This window comes from Siphateles boraxobius, unplaced genomic scaffold (assembly GCF_051911475.1).
Source record: "Siphateles boraxobius isolate OS27281-9 unplaced genomic scaffold, OSU_SipBor_1 41, whole genome shotgun sequence".
Taxonomy (NCBI): Eukaryota; Metazoa; Chordata; class Actinopteri; order Cypriniformes; family Leuciscidae; genus Siphateles; species Siphateles boraxobius.
Window position 1 is genome coordinate 37,755,910 of NW_027509042.1, and position 27,617 is coordinate 37,783,526.

The 27,617-nt window shown below is 38.7% G+C and overlaps 2 protein-coding genes across 3 annotated transcripts; one reads left to right on the forward strand and one right to left on the reverse strand.

The window, feature by feature from the left end:
• sumo3a (small ubiquitin like modifier 3a) lies at positions 1-4,002 on the forward strand. Of its 2 annotated transcripts, none has more exons than XM_077199463.1 (4): positions 1-209; positions 1,170-1,298; positions 1,551-1,622; positions 2,430-4,002. In XM_077199463.1, exons 1-4 carry the CDS (start codon positions 189-191, stop codon positions 2,490-2,492), a joined length of 285 nt encoding a protein of 94 aa, XP_077055578.1. In that variant the 5' UTR covers positions 1-188; the 3' UTR covers positions 2,493-4,002. The 2 variants fall into 2 exon arrangements, with proteins under 2 accessions (XP_077055578.1, XP_077055579.1); XM_077199464.1 differs by lacking the exon at positions 1-209 and adding an exon at positions 760-1,063.
• abcc6a (ATP-binding cassette, sub-family C (CFTR/MRP), member 6a) lies at positions 3,702-27,617 on the reverse strand. The gene is made up of 31 exons (XM_077199427.1): positions 27,348-27,617; positions 26,426-26,602; positions 25,856-25,981; positions 22,184-22,321; positions 20,378-20,497; positions 19,171-19,232; positions 18,925-19,056; positions 18,246-18,452; positions 17,161-17,338; positions 15,550-15,711; positions 15,295-15,387; positions 14,009-14,212; positions 13,557-13,703; positions 13,335-13,422; positions 12,178-12,247; positions 11,749-11,875; positions 11,239-11,415; positions 10,929-11,096; positions 10,637-10,829; positions 10,239-10,317; positions 9,671-9,779; positions 9,367-9,574; positions 8,929-9,239; positions 8,554-8,753; positions 8,144-8,270; positions 7,734-7,835; positions 7,465-7,611; positions 6,996-7,154; positions 6,706-6,872; positions 6,344-6,538; positions 3,702-4,967 (listed from the first exon to the last, which is right to left on the reverse strand). The coding sequence occupies exons 1-31, from the start codon at positions 27,387-27,389 to the stop codon at positions 4,859-4,861; spliced, it is 4,524 nt and encodes a 1,507-aa protein (XP_077055542.1). The 5' UTR covers positions 27,390-27,617; the 3' UTR covers positions 3,702-4,858.

Sequence of the window (27,617 nt, forward strand, 5' to 3'; positions counted from 1 at the left end):
AAAATCGCGGGGAGCTTTGCTCGCTCTCGCGAACGATGGGGACGTCATGTGACCAGACACCAACCAATCGTTGATAAAGTAGGTAAAGGAAAGCGCGTTCCCGTCGGCAGCTGTGTTGCTCTACAGTGTGGAGAGCGCATCTTGTGTTCAGTATATTTCCATAATTCAGACCAAAAGACACCTGCAAAATGTCCGAAGACAAGCCAAAGGTGAGCCTAAGATTTGTTATTTGACCGTATTTTTAAGCTTTGTTCAAAACGGATGATGCCGAGTTCCAGTTTCATTTTAAGCAACCTTGCTGTGGTAGTGAGATTGCGCATTTGTGCGAGAGAAAGGCGGTCGGCACGCAATCATTGTCTTGTTTTCATACAAATGCCATCCGTTTTTATTTTATAGCCTTCTATTTTCATCACTGCATGTATACAAACGTCCGCTAAGCAGATGCTCATTCAAAGTAAGCGATTATTTTGTACTTGCCGCGCATTGGCCCCGGTGTAATTCAGCGTTTGCGGGTTTTTCTTTGTGAGAGCGAAGTGGCGCTCACTGGCCACGTTACGCCACTGGCGTAAGGAAATGCCGCAAGAACAGCGTTACGGAATGTAAAGAGTGTCGTAGTACACGATGTTCGTCCGCCATTTGGATGGTAAATAACCGGGTAAAGTGAATATTCAAGTGAATCAAAAGTATTCACCCCCAAAGTTTCATTTAAGTAATCTTTCGGTTACGGACATTGAGTTCTGAGTTGCACCTCGCTGCGCCAGATGCTTAAAAATGGCGCACAGAGCCGCAACAATGTTTGACTAGAAGGCTAATAGTTGGTCCTACATTTGCATGTCTGTTTTTGTGGATTGTGCACCTTGCTCTGTTCACTGCTGTTATTGTTAAAGAGGTGACAAAGGCGTACTGAACGTTGTTATAATTCGCTTTTTATCAATTCACTTAACGTTAGTTCTTAACTTAGCATGCACTAGTAGGCCTTGTTGTTCACTACTTAAGTTAGTTGTCGCCTTCGTAAAAAGATGTTCCATGGGCCTCCTACCATATTACCATGTTCCACAGCAGGGTAGCATATTTAAAAATGTTATTGTTTCATGCATCTTAAATGTGTACATTTTGCTCACTTTGATCTCACCAAACACCATCATATATGCACTTTATTATTGTTTCAGGAGGGAGTGAAAACAGAGAATGACCACATCAATCTGAAGGTGGCAGGGCAGGATGGCTCAGTGGTCCAGTTCAAAATTAAAAGGCATACACCACTCAGCAAATTAATGAAAGCATACTGTGAGAGACAGGTAAGGCTCTTCCTGACATTACAACTAGTTAAATAATCACGTACATGTTGTTTCTGCGTGGGCCTTCCATGTGAGTCACGCCGTTACTGTCAGTGTGTTTTTGGAACTATGCAATCGAGTACCAGGAAATCATAATCCAAAACACATCTAAATCACTATAGGTTGACCTCAAAAATATTGCTTCTAATAATGACTAAAAACCTGTAATATCAAAATCTAGACTGTTATTGTAAAACATTGCTTTCTTTTCAGGGTTTGTCAATAAGACAAATTAGATTTAGATTTGACGGCCAACCAATTAATGAGACAGACACACCGGCACAGGTGAGTAAAAGTGCCCTCTTTTTATTGATCTTTTTCCCCCAATATTGTTTATGTACTATTAAAGTATTTATTTTAATATTTTGACTGACCTTTTATTTTTATATTGAGTTTTAATTTTAGTTTGTGTAATTGTGTATTTGTCATTTTTATTCGTTTATTTAAATTTTTTAGCTTTAATTATTTTTATTTCCATTTTAGTACTTCAATGAAAACTAGAACTGTTGCATTGTCAGCTAACTGAAATGAGTTTTTCATCTATTTACATTTTACTATTATTTCAGTTTCTTTCAATTAATGAAAACTATTTTTAATAGTTTGGTTGAACAATAATAACAACACTGGAAATCCCTGATCATACTCCCTTCAAAGGTTTTCCAACCCCAAGTGTATTTTATTTTTTGATTGTATTAAATATTTTTAATGCATATAATATTTTATATATATATATATATCTTTTTTTATTTTTTATTATCAGGTCACTCAAAATAATGGATACTTTGTGACCAGATCATGGAATATGTGTGTGTAAACATTTATATATATATATATATATATATATATATATATATATGTGTGTGTGTGTGTATATATGCATGCATACATACATGCATACACACATATTCCATCCTCAGGTCACATAAAATAGCCTTTATTTTGGTTGTGTTTGTATATATATATATGTGTGTGTGTATGTATATATATATATATATATATATACACACACACACACACAAATATAACAGGTGACAAGCCGTACAGTATTTCCATATCTTAGTCACTTAATTTTTTTTCTCGTTTGCCTGTTAGTTGGAGATGGAGGACGAGGACACGATCGACGTATTTCAGCAACAAACTGGCGGCTCCTGCTAAAACTCCACACCACCTGGACCCCACGCTTATCTATTTTATTCCTCATGATGTTTCATTCAGATGCTTACACGTTGTTTCCCCTTCTCTTTCTCGCTTTATCTCTCTTCTGCCATCTCTAAGCTTTCCTAGAGTGGGCATCACAAATGTGTTTCCAGTATTTATATACATACGCAATGATTAGACAGCTACTGTGGTGGGGGAACAAACTCAAGAAGTCTGGCTGCCAGAGGGCGAAGTTCTTCGAATTGTCCACAGGCCCCACTAGCCACTTCTGCAGGGTTTTATGTTGCTCAGAACACTGATTCACTAAACACACAACCCCTGACCGATCACAACAGGGAACCGCTCCATAGTGTATTCGCCCTATTAAAAGTGAAGAAGCATAGGTTTTTTTTCTTTTTTTTTCTTCGTCTTTCAATTCTTAAGAGCTTTAAGTAGGTCTGTTTCAACTCGGATTGTATTTGCCTGTGTGTTGTAGAAATATTTTCGACCAGTGTAGTATTCATTTGCCTTTTAATGGGGCCGCTTCTCGTATGAGCTCACTGTAGGGACGGGATCTATGGATCATCTTGTTGGTCGTTTATAAATGAAGAGATGGATTACATGACACAATTTACAGTGACCCTTTCTGGACCAAACCCCAAAGAATGGTACTCGGTTAGCTGATAAAGACAGGATTACACCAACTAGTTCTAAGTTTATACTTTTAAATGTCCGTAGAAATCTATCCATTTACAATTTCCATTTCCTCTTAAATGTTGGTTGAGGAGAGTGGAATGACCTAAATGGACCAATTTATCTCTTTTTCCTTTCCCCCTGTTTTTTAAATCCCAAATCTACAACCAGGTCTTGAATCAAATCAAAAGGGAATCCTTACAGGCTTTGTTGTAGAGGTGTATCTGTCATCGCTCACAAGGACTGGTCTGATCTCTTTTAACATATCTAGCCCTCCCAGTGTAATTCATATGGCTGAAAGGGAGAGATGGTTTTAAGGGTCGACTCCAAGATTTCCAGATGTTGGCATCCTTCTGTAATGACATGTACAATTTTTTTTGTCCTTTACTACTGTAAACAATAAATATAGTTTGGTACTTTTTTTTTCTTTTTTTTTTTTTTTTTGCTGAGGCATTTTCCATGTCCACAGAGTAATTGTTTGACAGCATGTCTTTTCAAATACAAAGCATTGTAGAAAAGCACAATGATGCATCCTTTAGCAATATGTCAAAAGTCTCTTTATACACACTTATTACATGTATAAACATATAAAACATGAGATGAAGTGTCAAAGGTTAAATATAAAATATAAATAAATTCTGGAGTGTCACAAAGGCACTTGAGTGTTTGTCAAACATGTAGCTTCTTGCATTGTCTTACCAGATGAGATGCAGTGTCGTTCATATCCACTTTTAAGATTAAAATATATTTCTAGAAATCTACAGTTACAGAGAACAATGCTTGTAAAACGATTTAGGATTTTTCCAAACTGCTAAATAAAAAACTCTTGCTTTCAGAATGGTAGTGAACAATATTTTCTTGAGATATTAAAACTAAGCAGTCAGCAGTTAATATTACTCTCACTGTGTACATATTGAATGCTATTTCATCCAGCCATTATTGTCCATCTTGTTTACTTTTGGCTGAAACAAACAAACATCACATCCTACTTGGGCAACTACCGTTTCCCCCCCTAAATCCGCTCTTAAAAGCTTTAATTAGTGTCTGAAAGGGAGTCTGGAATTTTTCAGGGAATTTCAGGACAAGTAGGCTATATGTGGCAATATGTTTGTAAACATATTTGTCCTCTTATATGATTCTTCACATAACTGTCTATGAAGAGAACTATGAAACCATTAGAGCTTATAGAATTGTCTTCATTGATTTGTTATAAAACCAAAATTAACTAAAACAACTTTAGCAAATTAGCTATTCACATTCATGTTCTTTCACCATGGGTATGGCTATGGCATAGACAGAACAGACACCATTTCTTCCCTAATTGTTATGTGTCTGTTTATGTGCAATATTTACAGGTTTCCATCAGCTGCACATTTCCACTGAACACTAAGCACCAATGTTTATCTTCTGGCGGAATGCAAAGGCTTTTCCCTCATTCCTCTCAAGAGCTTCATGGGATTATGCTCATGGAGATGGCAGTAAACCTGAGTAAACACGTCTTAGCTTCAGTTCAGATTTATCAAGGAAACCATTTTCATTTGTGGAGAAAAGTGTAAATCAAGTGTCTGGTCTTTTTCCCTCTTAAAGAACCAGTTGGGTTGGAGTGTCTCTGTTCTGCACTGAGAAATGGGAACTGAGTCTGCAGATTCTTTGTTTTCACCACAAGAGGGCGCGAGAAGACAGTGGATGTCTTATAAGAGCCCAGCTTCTCGGCACATGTAATAAAACTGGCCTCTCTTTGCAATAAGGTTATTTGGAGAATCCATCTCCACGATATGTCCTTTATCCATAACAATAACCCTGAGAAAACAAAAACGGCAGTATTGGTATTGATAAAACATCACATTACAGATATTACTGACATTTGAGCAAAAATAAACATTTGTGAAGACCACCTATATTTATATAAATTACGCAAGCTATTGTGTTTAATTAAAATTGAGTAAAATGTAAGAAAAAGCAGCTAATTCACCTTTTTATTATTTAGTCCGTGCCTATTTTTATGTCATTTCTACGCCGAAACTAACACGACTCCCATTAAAGAGTTCACCCAAACATGAATATTACGTCATTAATTAGGCTACTCACTATTATGTTGTTCCAAACCCTTAAGACTTTAGTTCACCTTCGGAACACAAATAAAGATCTTTTTGATGCAATCTGAGAGCTTTCTGTCCGGACAGCTATGCAAACTGACACTTTGACGCTTCAAAAAGTTCATAAAGACACGTAAAATTGATCTATTATGAATTGAGCGGTTTAATCAAATATTTCTGAAGAGACTTGATTGCTTATGACGAACAGATTGAATTTAAGCTTTTATCAGCTAACATAAACAGAAGCTCAACTGACCCTGCTTTTGCACCAGAACAAACCTCTATGGTTCTTGCAGAAGCTCAAACGTGCTGAGTAAAAAGAGAATAAACCTCATTGGTTTTCGCAGGTCAAGCACACACATCCATGAGCTTCTGTTTACCACAACTGATGTGTGAATTGATGAATGTTTAAAAGCCTAAATTAAATCTGTTCATCATATAAAGTGATCAATTCTCTTCGGAAAATTGCGACTAAACCATTAATTTCATATGGATTCGTTTTACTCATATGGATTTGTTTAATCTCTTTATGTACTTTGTTAAGTGTCAAAGTTTCAGTTGTGTAGCTACCAATGGTAGCTGGACAGAAAACTCTCAGATTTAATCAAAAAGATCTTCATTTGTGTTCCGAAGATGAACGAAAGTCTTGCAGCTTTGGAACGACATGTGGGTGAGTAATTAATGACAGAATTTTTGGGTGAACTACCCCTTTAAGGTGCGGTTACATTAGCAAAATTTCATGGTCTTAAAGGCCCATTGTCTATTGCCAATTGCACAGCAATGTATGAAGCACAGCTCACACAAAAGTTACTTAAACACCAAGCATCATTCTGTTGGTCAACTCGGCAAATTCACTTGACCAACTGAACCCGATGCAAAATCTGCATGGCCTCATTTTCATGACAGGCAAATGGCTAACTTACTGTTGCATTTTAAAACGGGATGTAAGAAAGTATTTTAATATATAACATTACACAGCAGCTCTAACCTTTTTCCTGATAGACTGTTAAGATTTAGATGCAGCTGTGTGGTCTGAAAAGTTTAGGAACCACTGTTTAATGATTTTGTATCATGACATACTTTGTGTAATCCATAATGGTATTGAGGCGGTGTGCTATGGTAAGAACAGCACAATCCTCAAACTGGCTGCGGATGGTATACTGGATCAGGGTGTCTGTCTCCAGGTCCAATGCAGCTGTAGCCTCGTCCAGCACCAGAATCTTAGTCTTTCGAAGAAGAGCTCTTGCTAGACATACTAGCTGCCTCTGACCAAGGCTGCAGGAAGAGAAACATTCACCATTGTTAATCGAAAGTCTCAAACCATTGGTTATCATGGTATAAAGAAATTTAAAACCAAAAACAACATTGTCATTGTCTCAAATATGGTGGCTTTTTTCAGTCATTTAAAATGGTAAAAGAATAGCACTATTGGATGCACATACCTGAGGTTTTCACCTCCTTCTGAGCACTCATGATTGAGTTTATCTGGAAGTTCAGACACAAAGTGTTTAAGGTGCGCCAATTCCAGGGCATTCCAAACCTCCTCATCAGAATAGGCATCAAAGGGATCCAGGTTCATACGGAGAGATCCAGAGAACAGCACTGGGTCCTGGAAAGATATTAAAATTGCAAAACAGATTTGTGACTTCATAATAATTTAAAAATTCAACAAAATAATACAATTATAGAGTTATTTTGGTTCCATTAGGTAGAGTGTCTTAGTTATACACACTTGTGGAATGATGGTGATGCGGGATCTCAGATCGTGAAGCCCGATCTCTGCAATATTGATTCCATCGATGTAGATCTTTCCTCTTGCTGCTTCCAAGATCCGGAAAATTCCAAGAGCCAAAGATGATTTTCCTGCACCAGTTCTTCCCACAATACCAATCTGAAAGGATAAAAGAAAACAAAGTGGTGACTGTGGGAATTTTTTCAATGTAACAAAGTATCATCAGGAACACTTTGTATTACCACAATCCCACCAAATGTTTGTCAAGTTTAATTACAGAAATATACTTTTAACTTTTACCATCCTAGTTAGTCCACCCAAAATATAACCATTTTAATGTTCTATTTCCTCAATGTGTACAAGAATCTAGCCTTGTTCAGAATGAGGCAAGGTATAGCCTAAATCACCAAACTAGATAGATAGCAATAATATTTTATAGTATAAATGCTTAAGTAGAATATGTATGGACCTTCTCCCGCTCCTGGATGTGAACTGAGATGCCCTTCAGGGCCAGCTCAAGGCCTTTACGGTATTGAAGGCCATAATCTTGAAACTCTATGGTCCCTGTTTGAGGCCAAGTTGGTGGCAAAGAACTTCCTTCTATGCTCCAAGCTGCCTGTAAATGATGATATAGATGGTAAAGAGCTATGATTAAAAATGATTGCTATTACTGACCAACAAAGAAAGATATATGATTTTTGTTTATAACTATTAATTAGGCTGTATAGCCACACTCACCTCTTTTGGTGTGTCTGCATACTCTTTCACTCTCTCAACTGACACAATGTTGTTCTCTACATCTGTCCATGACCTCACAATCCAGCTCAGGAAACCTGTCACCTGAGGGACAGCAAAAAGCATTTTAAAACAAAAGAATCACTAAAGAGGACCTGATTTGTATGATCTTTATGTAACACAGAAGGACAACAAATAATTGCTGCATTTTATTCTCCGAATTTTAATTTGAAAACGGCTGACCACAAATGAAAGATACACCTTTTAATGCTTGTGTAAGCGTTAAAAGCAATTCTGCAGCTGAGGTTTGAGGGTGAACCATTGCAGGAGCAAGTTTCCACATGCAATATCTCCAGTAGCTCTCGTAGTATTTGTGTCAGATTCTGCATAGAGACATTTGAAATAATTCACACCTGAAGTGAATGAGACACGGCCAGACCGACCATCCCAGGGCTCAGGGTTCCTTTTGCCATCACAGAGAGAACAGAAGCAGCAAGAACAATGCCATTACCCAGAAACTCCAAATTCACACCCAGCCACCTGAACAAAATGACATCCCGGAATGAAGTTGTATATATATGTACAATGTCAATCAATCAAAATGTATCATAGGATGCCCACCACAGGGGGCAGTAATACAGGATGCACTCTTGCATTACATCAGTGCCATTTTTTATTCTGTTGTCTCATTTCGTTGCGCCCCATCTGGCTTTTGTTGAATGCAAGAAAGCTTCCTGTGTGAATTCTTGTCCAGATTGTGATATTTGATTCTGAGTGTACATGTTATTGTGATTGTAAGACTAAATGTTGAGGAGTGCCTCACCTTGTTGCTATGAAACGGGGGAAGTAAGCAGTTTGGTTAAGATCCACCTTGTGATTGGCACCCATGATGAAGCGTGACTGCTCATTGAACGCCCGGATGACACTAGCACCCTGCACCGTCTCGTTTAAGTGCGTGTAGATGGGAGAGCGACTCACTGACTCCAACCGCCGCAGCTGGCAGGAAGTGGCCACGTAGAAACTCTTCAAGGGTGAAAAGAGTAACAGAAAGATTATAGTCAAAACCCAAGTAGGACTTTAGATGATTTCCAACATTCCTGTTAGGTTCAGGTATTGTTGATGTCAGCAGATGGCTTCAAGAAACTAGCATTTGCGGTTTGCAAATGAGCCTTTTTTCCTTACGCAGATTCAGGCGTACCTGTATGAAACCATAGAGGAATGCCATAGGGAGGATGATAACGGCAGCGAAAGGAGTGGCCATCAACACAATGATACAGACTTCCAAGAGTTTGAAGAAGTAACTTAGCATCATCTTTAGCCCATCTGGGACCATATTGTCAATGGCATCTATCTCTTTAGCAAAACGATTGAGGAGGTTGCCGCTGGGAGTGGACTCAAAGAACGACATCGGGGAGTGAAGCACGTTGTTCAGAAGTTCCAAGTGAAGATGACGGGAGGCAATGATACACCCTAATGAGATGGCAACAGTGGTACCAAATATGGCAATTCCTAAAAAACAGGAAATTATGAAAGTTTGTTTAGTTTACTTGAATCATAACTAAAGCTGGGGTAAAACACTAAGAGCTAACAGATATACTGTACAAACAGCCTGCTAAGGCCTCAAGACTCTACTAACCTTGTGCAACGCCAAGAGCTCCATAGACTCCAAGTTTCAGATCTGTGTTTAATTGAGTGCCGTTGATCACCGGCTGATCCGCCCACAGGCTTAACCAGTAATTATTAGACAGAGACGCTGCTTGTTGGAAGGCATACAGGAATACAATGGAAACGATTAAAGGCAAACCAATGGTGCGAAAGTATTCAATGTACATCTCAAGTTTGACCTATAGGAACAGAGAGAAAATGGAGACAAGGTCATAAGCCAAACTTATGTGGTTAATAGAAAAGGAATGTCATATTTCAAAAGAAGAAAGTCTTACTCTGCCTATCCGTGCTTTATCAACTGTAGTCAGTTTCCCCATGTCGTCTGAGATGTGGTTCTCGTCAGATTCAGGTAGTGGCTCAATTGTAATGCTGTTTGTGTCGCCACTGAAAGAGATTTGAGTTTGAATCAATCAACAAACTTTATGTTTCTCATATTTAGTGAATAACTGATACAGCTGACCATTACAAGAGCTAAAGTGTGCTGCAGAAATGATGCTAAAATTTGGAAATGAGTTAGCATTTTAGCACTTCCAGTTCCAACATCCTGAATTCTATTGGGTTTTTTTCTGGCTTTTTTTTCTATTGGTCAAAGGTATAATTTGTGTATAACCCAGCTTTACTTCTGTTTTTACTTCTACCAAGTGTTCAAAGTGATGCTTCAAAGATCATAAACATTATCTTGATAAACAAAACGTACAAGAATCATAAACTTTTGTTAGTTACAGTTATGAATTTGTGCAGAAATCCATAAGCCAATGGAAACAGTATTAGTTTCAGCATTTGTTTAAGTTTTCTGTGTGTCATATTTATTTGCATTGAATTAGCATATTTAAAATCCCATACCCAATGAGCTGCTCTTGGGAGAGATCCCTGGAAAATCGCGTGTATTCAGAAACACTCAATCTTACGGATTTTCTGGAGCCTGCAAATGGATGAGTTCAACATAAAAATGATCAATAATACTCAATCTATAATGAGTTGTTTTTTCACAACAGTTGGATTTGACAGATCCCTGTCATCTTAGAAGATCATCTCAGACCACTCTGAATTTTCATACTGGTCCTGGTTGGTTTATGATGAACAGGTATCAGTCTAGCTTATAGTACAAAACTAGTTTAAGCAGGGGAACTTTAGAAAAACCATGCTGTTCACCGGAAAAAAAAACTTTGCCAGTGAAGCTTGAACCCCTGGTTAAACTAGTTAAAAGCATGGTGGGCACACCAGCATCTATAACATATTACCTCTCTGGAAGGCCTCCGAAAAGCTTTCTTTCCTTTCAGAGCTTGCAAAGGTGTGGATGAAATCAGCAAAAGCACCATTTCGGTTCAGAAGTTCTTGATAGGAGCCTCTCTCACTGATCTCCCCGTCTACCAGAACCAGGATCAAATCCGCCTGAGGCAGGAAGCTCATTCCGTGGGTCACCAAAATCCGTGTCTTTATTGAGAATGTTGAATGTTAGAGGTTGAAAATGCTGAGGAGCAAGAAAATGACCCCGTACCCCATGTGTAAGGTAAAAGTTACAGTGAAAGTCACCTTGTCTCTCAAAATGCCTTTGGGCCCAATGACTTTGTTGAAGATGTGCTGACCAACATGTGCATCCACAGCAGACAGGGGGTCATCAAGCAGATACACATCAGCTTTCCTGTGAACAGCACGTGCCAAGCTCACCCTCTGTTTCTGTCCTCCAGACAAATTTAAACCCTGGAAGGAAGTCTTAGATTTATTTCAAGATATGTATATTATATACAGATGCATGCTCAATGGTGATTGGACTCGTGGATGCTTATTGATCCTATTGAAACAATCTGTATAATGTGACTTTTATAAAGTGCGAGGGTCTCACCTTCTCTCCGATCTCAGTGGCGTCTCCTGCAGGCAGATTATCCAGATCTGGCAGCAGGGCACAGGCTTCCAGCACTCGCTGGTACCAGCTTTTCTTTTTTTCCCGTCCAAACAAAATGTTGTCCTGCAGACTGGCATTTTGGATCCAAGCTTGTTGGGGAACGTAGGCAATGGAGCCCTATATAAACAGAAGCGAAGAAATGCTGAACAGACAATCAACTGTAAGGATGGCATATTTTGCAATTTGATCAAAGGCCTTGAAATAATGCAGAATATTAAATAATTATTGTTTAACTAATATTGGTTATTTTTTTTCAACCTAAATCTTTAAATAGATTTAAACTGGCTTAAATTAGATTTTCATATGTATTTTATAATTGCAATATATTATTCTACTTTGAAAGACAGGCCTCATATTATGGTCACCTACTCTATAATGAAAACATGCCATTAAAAAAATTGATTTCATAAAATATATACAATGACATTTATGGTTGATTAGTGTAAGTACCTTGACTGAGACGGCCCCGCTTCTTTTTTCAGTCTCCCCAAGAATGGCTGAAAGCAGCGAGGATTTCCCACTGCCAACATGGCCGACAACAGCAACCAGCGAGCCACAGGGAACTTTAACGCTGATCCTGCACACACACACACACACACATACACACACACACACACACACACACACACACACACACACACACACACACACACACACACACACACACACACACACAAACACACACACACACACACACACACACACACACACACACACACACACACACACACACACACACACACACACACACACACACACACACACACACACACACAGTGTGTGTAAGTGAGTAAGTGAGGGGTAAGTTGCTGAAACTTGGACACTTATTGCCTGATGGTGTATTCAGGTGCCTTGTGGAAACTTTCAGGATAATGATACCTTTTTAGACATGGGGGGCCATCCTTAGACCAGCTGAAGGTTCCATTGTCAAACACTACACCATCCACATCTGATAATTAAAGAGCAACAATGAAAGAGCAAGAGTAAATAATGTAATAGCATGCCTTAATCACTTACCCTAACATGCAATCTATGCAGGCAGACTATCTGCACACATCTGTGTCATAAACACAAATTGTTCTGCAGGAAAGTGCAGATAAAATTACAGAGATTGCTTCTAGGAAACTAGATTTCTTCTGCAGCTTGTGAAATTATAGACTCACTTTAATTACACAGTCTAATTAGCTTCATCTTCACCATAACAACTTTCAAAGGCTATCTTGAACAGATTTGATGAATGCTGCCCGCCCCCACCCTCATCAAGTTTGGATAAACTAACGTATATGGATAGCCTAGAAATGTAGACGCACCCTAGCGGCAGCAAAATTTATTTTGCAGCCAGGTTAACATCTAACATCTTGATGTGGGTCTGGCTTGCCAGTCTAGTATATGGATGAATAAAAGATAACTTTAAATACAGTAAGACATGTTGCATTGTAAAAAATAAAATAATAAAAAATAGAAAAATAAAAGGTACAAACAAGTCAATATAAATGTCATTTCGACTGCAGAATAATAATTAATATTTAAGTTAATAATCAATCAGTAATAAAGTTAATATTGTAATATTGTTGCAGTGTTCATCTTGTCACAAGGCTAATTGTTTTTTAATGCAAGGTCTATGGTAATGTAATGTAAAATAAAATAAGCCTATTGCCCGAGACATAGAACATAGAAACAAGCGGTTTAGATTGATGACAAATAAAAATAAATAAACACAATGTATTTTTTTAATAAAATAAAATAAAATGTTATGTAGTAGGCTACACAGCATTCAAATGTAGGCAATCCAGTGAGTTTTTAGAGATCTCTAATTGTTTGTGCCAGGGAGAGGAAGTGAGACATCAGTATCACCTAACTGTGAAATTTAGAGGCTATTATCAAACTGTTGTTAATCTCGCTCTTGCTCATATTGTTACTGACAGACGGAAGTGAAGAGTAAAGGGAAAGTCTCACAGGATACATACAACATTCGGTCTGTTTTTAGCCTTACAAATCAATTGCACAATAATGTTTGTCAACAAGTGGTCTCTCACCTGATTTAAAGGATTCTCTTGCTACATTTTCCGGTTTGATTTCGTCTTGACAGAGAAATTTCCCCAGACGCTTTAGAGAGACGAGAGCCTGCAACACAAGAATAAGTTGTACATTTAATTCAAGATCAGTAGAATCCTGAAATAAAGAAATAACAACACATTACAGCACCAATAAATAATCAGGGCAGAATATAATGGTGTCGGAGTTCATATAATTCTCACCTGCATGGTTGTGCTCATGGCAAAAGGAAGCTGGCTTAGGGGAGTTTTCAGTATGTTGATGAGAGCCATTGATACAAAGATTTTTTGAGCATCCAGAACATTCTTATCGTCAATGAGCACATAGACACCAAACATGGCAAAAGCAATCTGGCAAAGAATGGAAATAACAATCACAGTCAAAACTATAATATCACATCCTGTTGTTTAGGTAATTAGTCATTACTATAATGTCAATTTAGATTTAGGCCCTTCCTAAAAGTGTACCCTCCAGTGCAAGACCATATTTTTCAGATCATTTGGACTTGGCCTTTATTCAGATTCATGAGCTGGAGCTATAGTCTGGACTTATTCATAGAAAATATGGTCTTGTATTTGGACTTGAGTCCGGACTCGAGTACCACAACACTTGGTTACAGCCCTGATACATTTGTTAAGAATCTGTCTTTTCTTACCAGAAAGGACGAGGAGTTAAATGAGGCAATAGACACGGAGTATAAGATCTGTGATTTCTTCAGAGTTTTAAGCTCTTTCTCTCTGTATCCCAGGACCTGCTCCAGAAATGCCTTTTCCCAGGCGTAGAACTTCAAGATCTTGATACCATTCAGAATCTCGTTCATTAACTTGACCCGTCCATCCATGTACTTCATTTGTATCTCCTGTGGAATGAACAGAAAACAGCCAACTTTCATCAAAACACCACAAGCTTTGCCACAACACCACTAAATAACAGAGAGGTTTTGCGTTATTCTTTACTTGATGTCTGGCTGCCCTGCTTACAAAAATCTGCATAGTTGGTGACCAGCCTGAACCAGAAAGACATACATAAAAAGGAGTGTTTAGCTGATGAACAGGATGGTCCACCAGTTGGACCAGCATCAAACCAATTTTTGCTGGTTTAAGCTGGTCTTTTCAGCAGAATGGTTTCACGTCAGAATGATTAACATTGAAGAAGGCAATACATTTCTAACTGCATGTTAAGATATTCTAGAACAGAATAGCTATGAGCTGAGAGATTGAATCAGTCAGTGGCATGCCAAATGTCTGTTTTCTAAAAAATTAAATTTAAACTTTTATTGCCATTTGCAAGCATAGTGGTTGCTTTGCTTTGGAGGAAGCATGGGGAACTTCAAAGGAGCAAGAGAAGCTTGAATCCAACCCGCACACTCAAGCTGTGCTCACTTCACTATCTAAACCAGCTGTGGACCCTTCACACTGACATACTTTAGCACTCATTAATTCATGGCACTCTTTAACAGTCTGATGTTTCAGAAAGCATCTTATTGGGTGAGATAAATGAGGATCTTAACTCATTTTGATCTCCTTTAGTGAGAATCCCATTCAGAATTAGCCATCCCTCTTTGAACTTTAAGGGTTTTGGGGTCACAAAATGCATTTTCAAACCTTTATATTATGTTTCTGGAGATTACAAAAGTCAGATGGTCTTACTCGACATCTTACCCACACAGCAGTATTGTTCTTGTGATTGATGGACAAACATGAGTTGTTAAGAGCACACCTCCTTGATTTGCAGACTTATGTTAAGGGACATGTTAAACAAAAATTCATATTTTAAACTGGTTAGTTAGCTTTGAGGTATGAAACTTGCAGTATGTTTTTATTGTACAGTAACCTCTTATATGTGTAAATATCGAGGACATTTAGATTTTTTTAAGGAGTCTGGGCCTAAAATAGCAGGTGAGTGACAACACACGAATCCTGAGTTACAACATTACAGTACCTGGAGTTTGCTTCTCTTCCTTGCAATGAATCCATTCAAAGGGAAGATGAAGATCACGGTGGCGATGCCCGCTAGAGCTGATGGTCCTAAAAGCTGAAATAAGACATTTCTTGTTTATTTCTCTTAGAAAGCTTAAACAACTATTCAACCAATATCTCCAAATGTTAAGAATGCAATTCAGACTTTACTTATATTACTAGAATGGAAATAGTTTACTGGAGTGGAATGAAAATACACAAATATGTGTGCCCTCACCTGCCAAAGAAAGAAGAGACAGAGTGTGACCTCAATGGGTGCCAGCCACACTGCATTAAAATACACAACAAAATCCATCAGCTTCTGGGTATCGGCAGATACCAGATTGACTATCTCCCCCACTGTGCATGTTCTGCGTGCTGCGCTATTCACCACAAGAGACTGGGGATAAACAAGATGCAGAGACAAAAGCAGAGAGAAAGATTGATTAAAAACATTTAATTGAATCCCTTTTCATTGTTTGAATTGAATTGAATTGAATTGGTCACACACTACAGAAAACTGAATTGGAATTACAGGAATTTATTAATAAAATGAATTCAAAGAAACTGAACACAATATTGTACTATCAGGAAATGCATTAGTCCAGTAAAAACAGATAACTTAAGCATTACTTTAGCTCCATTTGGAAGACTTCGGGGTACGTTTGCACATCCAGGGAAATTACATGGTCCATAAAATGTTGGTAAATAATTATGTATATTATATTATATTATTAAAAATGTATAGTATAAATACAAACACTATATTTACAAAAGTATTGGGACACCTGACTATTACACTATCAGGGTACACATTGCATTCTAATGCAGACATTAATATGGAGTTGGTCCCCCCTTTGCAGCGATAACAGCTTACACTCTTCTGAGAAGGCTTTCCACAAGATTTTGGAGTGTTTCTGAGAGAAGTTTGGCCCATTCATTCAGTAGAGCATTTGTGAGGTCAGGCATTTATGTTGGACGAGAAGGCCTGGCTTGCAAACATCCCAAAGGTGTTCATGGGGTTGAGGTCAGGGCTCTGTGTGGGCCAGTCAAGTTCTTCCACACCAAACTCATTCAACCATGTCTTTATGGGCCTTGCCTTGTGCACTTTGGTACAATCATGTTGGAGTAGAAAAGGGCCTTCCCCAAACTGTTCCCACAAAGTTGAAGCAGTCTTGTCCAAAATGTCTTGGTATGCTGAAGAAGATTAAGATTTCCCAAGACTTAAAAAAAGCCCCATACCATTATCCCTCCTCGACCAAACTTTACAGTGGCACATTGGAGTCAGGCAGGTAACGTTCTCCTGGCATTCGCCAAACCCAGACTCGCCCATCAGAGAAGCGTGAATTATCACTTCACAGAACACATTTCCTCTGCTCTTGAGTCCTCTTTACACCACTCCAATGACGCTTAACATTATACTTGGTGATGTGAGGCTTGTATGCAGCTGCTCGGCCATGAAAACCCATTACTCCCACCGCACCATTTTTGTGCTAATATTAATGCCAGTAGAAGTTTGGAACTCTGCCTCAGCACTCGATGACCCCACTCTGTGACTTTATGTGGTATTCCAGTTTGGGACTGAGTTGCTGTTGTTCCTAAATGCTTCCCTTTTCCAATAATAGCATTGCTAGGTCCTTGATTTTATACACATGTGGCAATGGGTTTGATTGAAGTATTGTGTCCCAATACTTTTCCATATAGTGTATATAATATTATATATATATATATATATATATATATATATATATATATACACACACACACATATATATACAGTATATACATTGGTTCAATATCATTGAACCACATGTTCTAACAAGGTTTTTGTGCTGGTGAAATGGCCTACCTTTCTGTAGACCAGACCCATGACAGCTGTTTTAACCCTCATGCCCACAGTAAAGCAGGTGTATGTGTACTGGTGGTTGAAGACAGACTGCAGGCAGGACAGGAGGAACACAAGAGAGGCATAGAAATACCCCTTCCACAGCGGAGCATCTTCATCCTTCATAAAGCCTAACAACAGACTTTAAAAAAAGAGAAAAAGGGGTCAATAAAGGCACTATATAGTACAAAGAAATTTGCAGATTTTTGATGTAACTAAGCATTTGGCTAGATTCCTCTGTAACATACCACATCCAACCATTGTGGTTTGGCTCAACATTTACAGTAGCAAGTAAAGCCACAGCTTTCTTTGAAAATGAAGAATGGTAGATTTGTTGAGATTAACAAGACGTAGCATGTTCAACTGGAAAAAAAAATTTCTGAATGCTAACCAAATGCTACAAAATCCTTGTTGGTTACTCTTAGGGCAGAAGACCTTGAATGTTTCCATAGTTCCCACCAAAGTCAACCTTTTTTGACACAAGATCCCAGTACAATATATCTACTCGCTACAGTTTGCTCTTGCTACCAGCAAACTGTAGCAGGGAGAACTTGCTACAGATCTCCCTGCTACAGTTTGCTGGTAGCTGACTGAAGCTCCCATTTAACTGGCAGCTTTCCTGTAGTAACCACAACCCCGACAGTGTTCCTCTACCCTCCCCGAAGCTTACACGTCTAGGGCGGACGGAGTGCTGTGGTCATCTCTCGCTCTCAAGCTTTCAGACTTGAAGCCATAATTGCTTCTCTGTGGGCATAAACAGCATGATCTCTGTCTGGCTGGTATGGCGTCTCTGACTCAAGCACCTGCCGCACACTGCCACTTCCTGTTTTCATCCCAAGATATTGTGAACCGTAAGATGTCTCTTCTAAAAATATTTTGATAACCTAGCGAGCTGTCTTTAAAAGCACATAGGGGCCATCTGTGTTCATTTGAAGGAAGAACTTTTCATAAACACAACTCAAAGCCTAACTTACCCTAGATCCACCAAAGCCCAAAGTTTGAGAACTTAAACTAAGGATGAGGCCAAGAATCAGCTTTGACTTTCTCACCTTAGAACCTGTGGAACTGAAAACATGAAGGCATCATGGACCATGAGGCACAGCGTCCCGGTTAGGAAGTAGGGTCCGAAGCTACGCGCAAGTGTCCGTAATAGACAGAATCCCGAACTCTGCTCTTTTTGAATCTTCCTGAGGAGTTGGGCCTGGTCTGGTAGTCGAGATCCCAAGGCAACACTGGTGCTTAGGTGGTTCTCCTGCCTTTAGATGGAGAAGAGGCAAACGGACATGTGCATAAGGAATTTGTGCAGAAGCCTAAATGCAGTTGTTGAGCTTGTTTAATCCCTCTTTGTAAGTTCTAATTGAAAACAGAATGACATTAAAACATCCTGCGGCACAATGCAAGTTTCCACAAATTGTAAAACGCATGAGACCTCTTACATGTGAGGCCTTAAAAGAGGATTTCAGAGGACTTGAAAACACTATGTTCAAAAGTGTTAACAAGCAAACCATTTGACACAATCCTCCTGTCTTGACTGTGTATGCAGCAAGGCTCTTTTTTGTCTTATTTTTAGGTCTGTCTTTTTGTAGGGATCTTTCAGATGGAAATGTGATCGCACTGATCAAAGCAGCATGAGGATCCACAGCAACATAAACAAACAACTTAAATGTACACATGTCTCAAAATGTTGTGTTTGAAAAAAACACGTCTGATGTTTTTAATGGAACTCACTGCTGTAATTTGGTGCGCTCCGCTGTCCATTCTTCTTCCAGGTCGGATATAATCCTTTCTGATGTATCTTCTTCCCTCAGACTCCACAGATCCTCTGCTTGCAGAGGAGAACGGTATCCTTTTAAAACCAACCTGGAAGCACACACAACACAAACTAAATGCATTTCTTTCACTGGACCATGAAGTATTTAAAAAAAAAGTATTTTCACAAATTAGTAATGGTGTTTAAATCATTTAATTCCATACCCGCTAAACCACCAGAAAAGAATCTTTGACAAGAACGATGCATCTTGAACAGGACATGCATTCTGAGGAAACGACAAGAACAAGTTGGTTACAAATACACTATATGGCCAAAAAGTACAGCATGTGGATATGTTTAAATGAATAAAAGTAAAAGGTTTTTGGTTTAATAAGCAGTAGGCCAACTAGAAATACCACTGGTTTCCATGATCACTTGGCTATAATTTATTGGATGGCAAATATCGTCCCAATATTTAAATTAACAGGTTTGGGCGCAGCCAATCGTGTAAATTAAAATATGATATAGATACAGATTACATTATCAATTATAAAAAGGCTTGTCAAAACAGTTCTAACATTATACATACAAATAACCAGGTGTGAGGCAGTCAGTTTTAGAAAGACGAGTTTCACAGTTTAGCTTTCTTGGATGGAGAACGCAGTGGCTAGAAATCATATTTGGCAACAGTGAACTGAGAGTAAACAGAGAAACAGTGTGAAAGCATCTGTGAGTAAGAGTGGTAGACCTCTATCTGTGTGTGTGTGTATGCCTTATGTGCCACAGTAACACACTTCCACCCACTGCTGAACTCAGTGCTGCCCCTTTGCCCATACAGCCAACCACCCAAACGTTCACTCTCTCCCGCCTCCTCACCGGAGGTCTCACTCTTCAGGATGCAGTGAATAAGGAACTGCTGGCACCTACACAGGAAGTGACTGAGCCAGGAGGGGATCAAGGGGTGTGGCACGACGTCTGTGGCTACAACCTCATCACAAACACTCTAATTCCTCTCTGAGCTTGTTTCCTTGTTTTTCTCTTGAGGAGAACATTCAGAAGGACCACTATCTCACAACATGTTAGGAGATTACGTTCTGTGTTTCTCTGCTCGGTGCTATGTGTGTAATTTGCATACATAACAACCAAACAGTGGCCAGAATGAGTCAAGAATTTAGTTTAAAAAAGGATATATCATTATCCGGGAAGGAGGACCACAGAGTGTCCATGTAGATGAGTCAAGCTCTTTTATCCAATCATGAGTTTAGCTAATATCTAAGTGCAACATTCTTGCGGGAGTCAGTAGTTGGATATGCTACCGCCATTACCAAAATTCACTTCAAAATGGGGGGGTTGGGTTCTATATTACTTAAAGACAGATGTAAACACCACAGGATTGTTTGTGATGGATTATTATGTTTGCTCCGGTCGTACCTTGAGGACGGCTTTGCCTGAGGGTGCTCGGTCTGCAAAACAGCTGAGGAAGAGCTGCGCCAACTGCAGGGCGAAGTAAGAGAAAAAGGCCAAATACCGCACAATATCCGGAGAGAGACCCTGAAAAGCAGTGACAACAGAAACAGCGGATCACATCCAGATTAAAGAAAGAGAGAGAGCACAGGCAGACTTTCCCATTTAAAAGAGTACCACAACCAGGGATTTCCCATCATGCTACTATGATGTTATTCCAGTCCTGATCCGCAGACTTCCCAGCATGCTGTTTACATGCTGAACATTCTGTTCCTATGGAACTCTCTCGAACACAACTTGTTGTTGAATTTCCAATCTTTTAATGAACCTCGACGTGCTTGTTTTCTGAGGACAATCTGGTCAATCAAAATGTCACGCGAGAACTCCCTGACTAGGCGTAGAAGAGCTAGTTGGTGGAGAAAGCAGGAGACAAGTTGTAACCTGAGTGATGTCATGTCCCAAACTAAGGATTAATGTAAAAAATATGATCTGCTGTTTATTGTATAGAAAATCATGCAGTGCCCCTTCTTACTTCGCCCAATGTCAGAAGACATGGCTGTGCACGAGCATTAACAACATAGTAAAGCTTATTTTGAACAGTTAAGGGAAATCATGGTGAAAACCAAACTCTTTAATGGCCTGCTTTATATAAATGAATTACGTTTGAAAAGAGCCATAAAAGACCTCGAGTCACGCTACAATCTGGAAACTCATAGATTTGCTGTTCAAACCTCCGGCCACTCTTTGCTGGTGAGGAGCCAACAGTAGCTATATTTACAAACTTTACACATGTGCTGTTCATATGCTGCTCGTGCATTTCTAAATCTATAGTAGATACTAAATTTATCTTTCTGGTGTACTGGATAAAGCGTCTTGGCTACACTATTGGAGCAAAAGCTATGTTGAGACAAATCTGTAGTAAACATCCGTTTGGCCATGGAGTCCCTTGCTAAAATAGAGACGTTATTCTTCACTACACCACAAAATAAAAAACAAGGCCAGAGTGGTTTCGGTGGTCAAAATGTAGGTCAGTCAAAATGTCATCCCAGTCTTATCAAGGATAAAGTCAGCATGCCAGGGAGAAATATGCTTATCTGTCTTTATGTTTCGACCCAGTTTTGCACGATATGGGTCAGAACTGCCTAGTCTCGTTTCTAAAATGTTAAACCTGCTTTCGTGCTAGGTTGTTTTCTTGTGTTATTGTGTGTGGCAAATGAAATTGATTAAAAACATATATTTAAGCCATACCCTGTTATTAAGACATACCATGTATTTAAGACATTTTTAAAGATATCGACAGCAAAAAAAGAAAAAAAACATTGGCTTAATTTATTTATTTAGCTCGACAAAATAATTAGCTTAACCGAAGTGAGTTGTTCACCTAATTTACACTGAGTAATTTTGTGAAAAGATTATTATAAAAAAAAAATTATACTTCCGCATATTGTAATTCATTAGGAGCACAAGTCAGATTTAAACACTTTCTGACATATGTTTTAAACTAACACCTGTACTTGGACTTCATCTAAACTCATGCAAACATGGGGAAAATCAACAAGTGCCAAAAGTAGAAACTGCTGGAATGTTGAGCTACCGTGTGTTTGTGTAAGTGTGTTGCGATGTATTTGCTTGTGCATGTGTGGATATGTATCTGTGACCATGTTTGCATGTTTGCATACGTGCACCTGTGTTTCATCCATATGTTAATACACCCATATGTGCCTGTATGTGTAGGCTTAGTCCATTCTCAGTGTCAGTTGTCATTTTTCTCACCTGCTCTACAGCCAGCTGGACCTTTACATGAAGTGGAATAAGGGAACAGACCACGCCCAACAGCCAGAAGAAGAACAGGAAGGCAGAGGAACGGCATCCCCGCACTCTCTCCCAATGAATCACGCACACGGCTAACACCTGTCAAACACTCAGCTGTCAATGACATTGTTCTCATCAGCTAAAATTACAGTTCATACAAAACAAGTAATAACAAATGACTTCAAAAAAGAGCCTAATTACAGATAGCCCTCCTTCTGATACTAAATGATGCAAGTTTACTTTAAAAGCAAAGTATGTAATTTTCTTTTTCATTTTTTCAAAATACTTTCTCCTATCTCAGCCTAAATCATTCGTAGGATACAGCTCTAGAAAGTGTAAACACTGTGATTCTCTTTGAATGGCCAATGGTGTGAGTTTGGGGACAGGACTGTCTGTTTGGCCGACCAATGGAAAACGGGGAAAGTGTTCAGGGAAACTTCATTACTTCATCCTTTTTAAAATTACACATTTCACCGTTAGGCTAACTCATTGTGAAGGACTTTAAATAGATTTAATTACATTAAATAGATTTAAATTACTACCATCGAGGCCATGACCTTTAGAGAGAAGGAAGATCAGTAAGCAAATAACTTTTATCATGTCAAAACAACACTCAACCAAGAAAAAAAAAAGCTATGAAAAAACATTGTAGCATGAATTAATTCTGTTGCATACTGGTTAATTCAGTCAATTAGCAACTTTGGCATCAAAGTATATGGATAAAAGCATTTGCGAACTGAATTTAAGTTGAAATGATCCAAATTAGAGAATGGCCTGACTGCAGTGACAGGAATAGATAAGATCAAAGAAAATAGTAGATGATAGGCTAGTTGTAAGGGAAACCTTACTTTTCAAATTGTACTATGCTTTCTTGATGACTTGAAGACTAATCCATCTTTAAATTTGCTTTGGTTTTGTTTCAGTTGTTTTGTTTCAGTTATATTGGAATTTTTCCTGTCTACCACCACAGCTGTCTTCTCTAATAAAACAACATAGCCAATGTAAAGTGTGGACTCTGCTGAACCCACATCTTTCTTAATTACTGTGTCTTTTCTTCATCCAAAAATGTGACATTCTGCATGTCTCAAAACCAGACTGTCAACCAGTGGCTCTTGCCGATCCCAAGCTTGATGTGATGTTCATATGTTGCATCTCCTAGGTAGCGCAAAACATCATTTGATTACATAAAAAGCAGCATCCTGGTGCGGTACAGACAGATCAGGACTGGATCCAAAGACGCCTCCTCAAAACCAAACCAAAGCCATATAACCTCAGAGAAATGAGGTGAAACCTTTAAAAGGAACTCTTAATCATGTACTAATGAAAGACGCCTGCAGAGGTTTGTTGCGCTACCTGGAAACAGAACATGTAAACCACATGTAACATCTGCATTGTTGATGTTGACTTCATGTCTTACGAGAATAAGTCCTCTGGACAGTGGGAGGAAGCCAAAGCTAGCAATTAAACTGGAGAGTTAAGAGCGATAGAAGACAGAGACAGATCTGCTTCCTGCAGCTTAAATGAGAGCACACAGTGAAACCGGAAGCAGCTTATGGTTGGTAGAAAAAGTAGCCAAGCATTACAGCAGACTTCAGCTCCAGACAACGATATTAACCAAAATTTTAATATTAAGGGGGACCAGATTTAAAAATGTAAGACTGTATCATTAAAAACCAATGTTAATGGATCACTAATCTGAATATTGCAGGAATGTGCAGTGGTTACAACCCATGGTTACAGGTCTATATCAAATTTGTTAAAGCAAAAATAATGATTAAATAATGAAGAAAAGTATTGTAAGAAGACATATCAGGTCTCTGAATCTGGTGGACTGATGGCATACAGTCCGAGCAAAGTCTGATGTATCTTCCTCGAACTAGCACTCATAACTAACCTGAAAATGGAGAACTGCGCAGTGGTAGTTGCGTTTGCCATAGATTTGTGCAAGTTTATGGTGTTCCTTTAGTGAATCAGGTACTACAACAATCCAGACGATGTTGTAAATAAATTGCAATTGGTGGGGTGCTCTTAGTAAATTCCCCTCTAGGTTCAATAGAATTGTGGTGGTTGTTGCTTTCTAAACGGTTCATTACATGAACCCAAATATTACCCAAGAAAACCCATAGGTGGTAAAGGAGATTGAGCAAAGCAACGAAGCAACATTTTCAGAATTTAAAAACAATATTTATGCACCTTCATAATAAATCTCTAAAACTGTTATTGAGCATTTCTACCTACACTCCAGCACCTGCCCAAGTTATGACTCTGCTTTATTTCACTTTTTGACCAATTAAGATCACAATCTGTTAAGGAAGGCGCCGTTTAAGGACACGATCACACTGTTTAACTCTTTAAGTGTTTTTACTTTGACACTAGCCAATGTTTACTTAGGTGTCTGAAGAGACCACAGATGGGTCATGAGTCTGGTCTGGAGCCCAGAAAGCGATGATGAGATTGTGTTCATTAGGCCATGTGTAGGTGTGCCCCTAACCTGGTTTACCTCAGAATGTCACAGTCTATTAGATGAAAACAGATCCTGCTGTGTTAGGGGTTAGAAGCTATTTTACAGACAGAAGCAGGTGTGTTATGAAATTAATGTAGGTGTGGAATGAATAAAGCTTAAATCAAAATTAATATAATATATTTCGATATGTGGGCTGATGCATCCATCTTTAAGGCATATGCTTATGTTTTGGAAACTGGTTCCTAATATGGGATGCTGGTGTTCTTAACTAGCTTATCACAAACAAAACTAAAGATCCACACACTGCTGCAAAATTCTCACAGTTTCACTTGATGAAGGTCCTTTGATTCAAAACACTGTTGAATAAATGGAAATTCTACAACAGTGAGGCGATCTACCTCTTTAATTTGTTGAGATGTTTGACCGATTGTCAAATGTCAGACCTATATACATTCTCTTCTTATTTCTTACCTAGCTTCACCAGCAAGACCTCTTTGGTCAACCAACTTTAAAAGAAAAACAAAGCCAACTGGCTTCACTAGCTAAAACTTTACATTAGCAAATAATTTACGTTATGCTGGCCAACCTGATACACCAAAACACTGCTATCCATTGTTAACCAGTCCAGACCAAAATGGAAATTAATTTTGATCTAAACTGGCGAAATAAAAATAAAAAAATGCAAAAAATTTAATTGTCTATTGTCACAAGTGTTGTGATGTATGAAGCACAGACAGCGCACACAGAAGTCACTTTCAAACCAAGCAGCTTTCTTTTGCACAACACAGTGAATTCAGGTGAGCGACTTGAAAGAAACTGTTGCAAAGTTTGCACGTGGAAATCTTTCAGCCTAATTCCTGATCCTCTGGAATCCTTTCAATCCTGATAGGAATTTATGATTTCCTATTGAAATGACTGGATTTCGCCATTGAAAATTTGCTGAACAATGGTAAATGAGACCACAACTCAAGCCTGGGCACCAATCTTTACCATGCTAAGATAAAACTTAGCAAGCTAAGTAACAAAACTCTGAATTTGTGATTTGATTAAAACAACCGATTGGGGCTGACTTTTTCTTTAATAAACAGTTCTATACGATTTTTTACGCTGATTTCTGCCTATACTGCTATGTTTTTCTCATCAAATTTGGAACTTGGAGGTTACATTACCACGGTCAGACTGCGTATGATAGGACTGAGCAAGAAGACAAGGTGTTGCTGGATTTCCTGTCTTCGTTCCAACAGGATGTAGAAGAATTCCACAAAACCAAAGGATGCCAAGAAAAACCCCAACAACTGTAAAAGAGCAAAGAGGAATACAATTCATATCAGAGTGAGAACTGAGTCACTCTCCCGGAATCTCCGGTGGTCAATAATTGTAGAGAAGAGGTGCGATTTACATTATGATAAGACTGGATTGGAATCTGTGTGGCTCTGAACAAACGGAGAAACAACTGTATTTCAAACAAAAGAGTTTTAGAGCGGAAGAGTGAAAAGTGACATCACAGCTCACTGGAGTGCTAACCGCACTCACACCACAAACTGAGGTTACACACACCCCTCTCTCTTTTATTATTTTCCTCGGCCACTAAAGCGTGAACTCGACCCCTCAGTCTACCCAGACCACCACGTTCACTTTGTTTTAACATTCTGGTTTGAATTTTATAGACCACAAAGCTGGTACTTTTGAGACCTGGACAGGCTTGTATAACATTAACAGGTCTTAGCAGTCTGCCTCACCAGCTTGGCATTGCAGAGTGAAGAGAGGGGCAGCCGACCTCGGCCGTGGCAGTACAGATGAAGGCAGTAGAATGGAGAGAGGACCCACAGGTAGATGCATGGAGCCCACACCAGGACTGTGTTCTGGAAGCAATTGCTCAGTTCAGGGTTATGCGTGTACCATGTCTGGTTCCAGTCCTGGAGATAAAGAATAGGGTGTGCTTAACTTTTCAACAAGTTATACGGTAATTGACAGTCTTCATTCTTTAATTGGATCAATATTGTCTTGATCCAAACCCTCTCCACAGAGAAACCAGAAATGATCAGAATGTTCCAGAACATCTAAAATTAGGTTATAATTTTGAACATCTTTTGCTTTCTTTACCATGTTGGTCTTTTTTTTTTTTTTTTTTGCTTATCGTAGCCAAGCTCATAACTGACTTTATCTTGTCTCTTTTAGAGACGGCTGAGATTGAATTAATTATTAAAGACTTGAGACTGGACTAAATCAATGTAACTGAAGCAACAGATCTGCCAACAGAAGAAGTTTGTTGAATCAGTGTATTAAATTGTACATTTATTTGCTAGTTTGTTTAAAATATTTAATGTCATGTAAAATAAATCACATTCTAAAGATTGACCACAATGCATAATCTGAACTTAATTCAACAAATGTAATAAATAATAATAATCAAATAATCGAAAAGTCATACAAAAAAAACTGATATATTCTGGTTTTATGGTTCTTGGCAACGTATGACATATATGTTTCAAGAGAACTTTCAATATAAATATCATACATTAAAAACTCTTTACAGGTATTTATGTGAGATAAACAAAATATAAATCAATGACATATTTATATTAAATTCAATGATATATGTATATTTATATTCTTGAGTAATATTCAAGATTTAAGGTTTGATATTAGAGGTTTGCTCACCCATAGTGGGTCAAGTCCACTTAGACTGCAAAAGGTATCCATTCACTCGTCTGGTCCTGAGGATGTACCTATCCCTGCTGTGTAATCTGGTTCTTTAGACTGTCACTCTGTGCTGTGCCTGAGTCAAACTCTCCCTCCGTCCTGGGATCTCACACACTCCCTTATTCACTTTTGTCACTCCGTGTTTCTGAGAGTGTCTGCTTTTTGACCACCAGTCTAACAGCAGCTTAGGAGGGTGGTTATATTCACTCTCTCCTCCCAGCAGTCTTC

Bases quoted from the DNA above. Each gene is read 5' to 3' on its own strand.
- abcc6a (XM_077199427.1), bottom strand. From the start codon at position 27,389: ATGGATACCTTTTGCAGTCTAAGTGGACTTGACCCACTATGG. The intron at 17,339-18,245 runs GTGAGAAAGTCA...CTTTTTTTAAAG, and splicing joins TCAGTTCCACAGGTTCTAAG to TCTGTTGTTAGGCTTTATGA. The intron at 7,836-8,143 runs GTGTGAATTATT...GCTGTCCCTCAG, and splicing joins CCGTGTCTCATTCACTTCAG to GTGACAGGTTTCCTGAGCTG.
- sumo3a (XM_077199463.1), top strand. From the start codon at position 189: ATGTCCGAAGACAAGCCAAAG. The intron at 210-1,169 runs GTGAGCCTAAGA...TTATTGTTTCAG, and splicing joins TGTCCGAAGACAAGCCAAAG to GAGGGAGTGAAAACAGAGAA. The intron at 1,299-1,550 runs GTAAGGCTCTTC...CTTTCTTTTCAG, and splicing joins AAGCATACTGTGAGAGACAG to GGTTTGTCAATAAGACAAAT.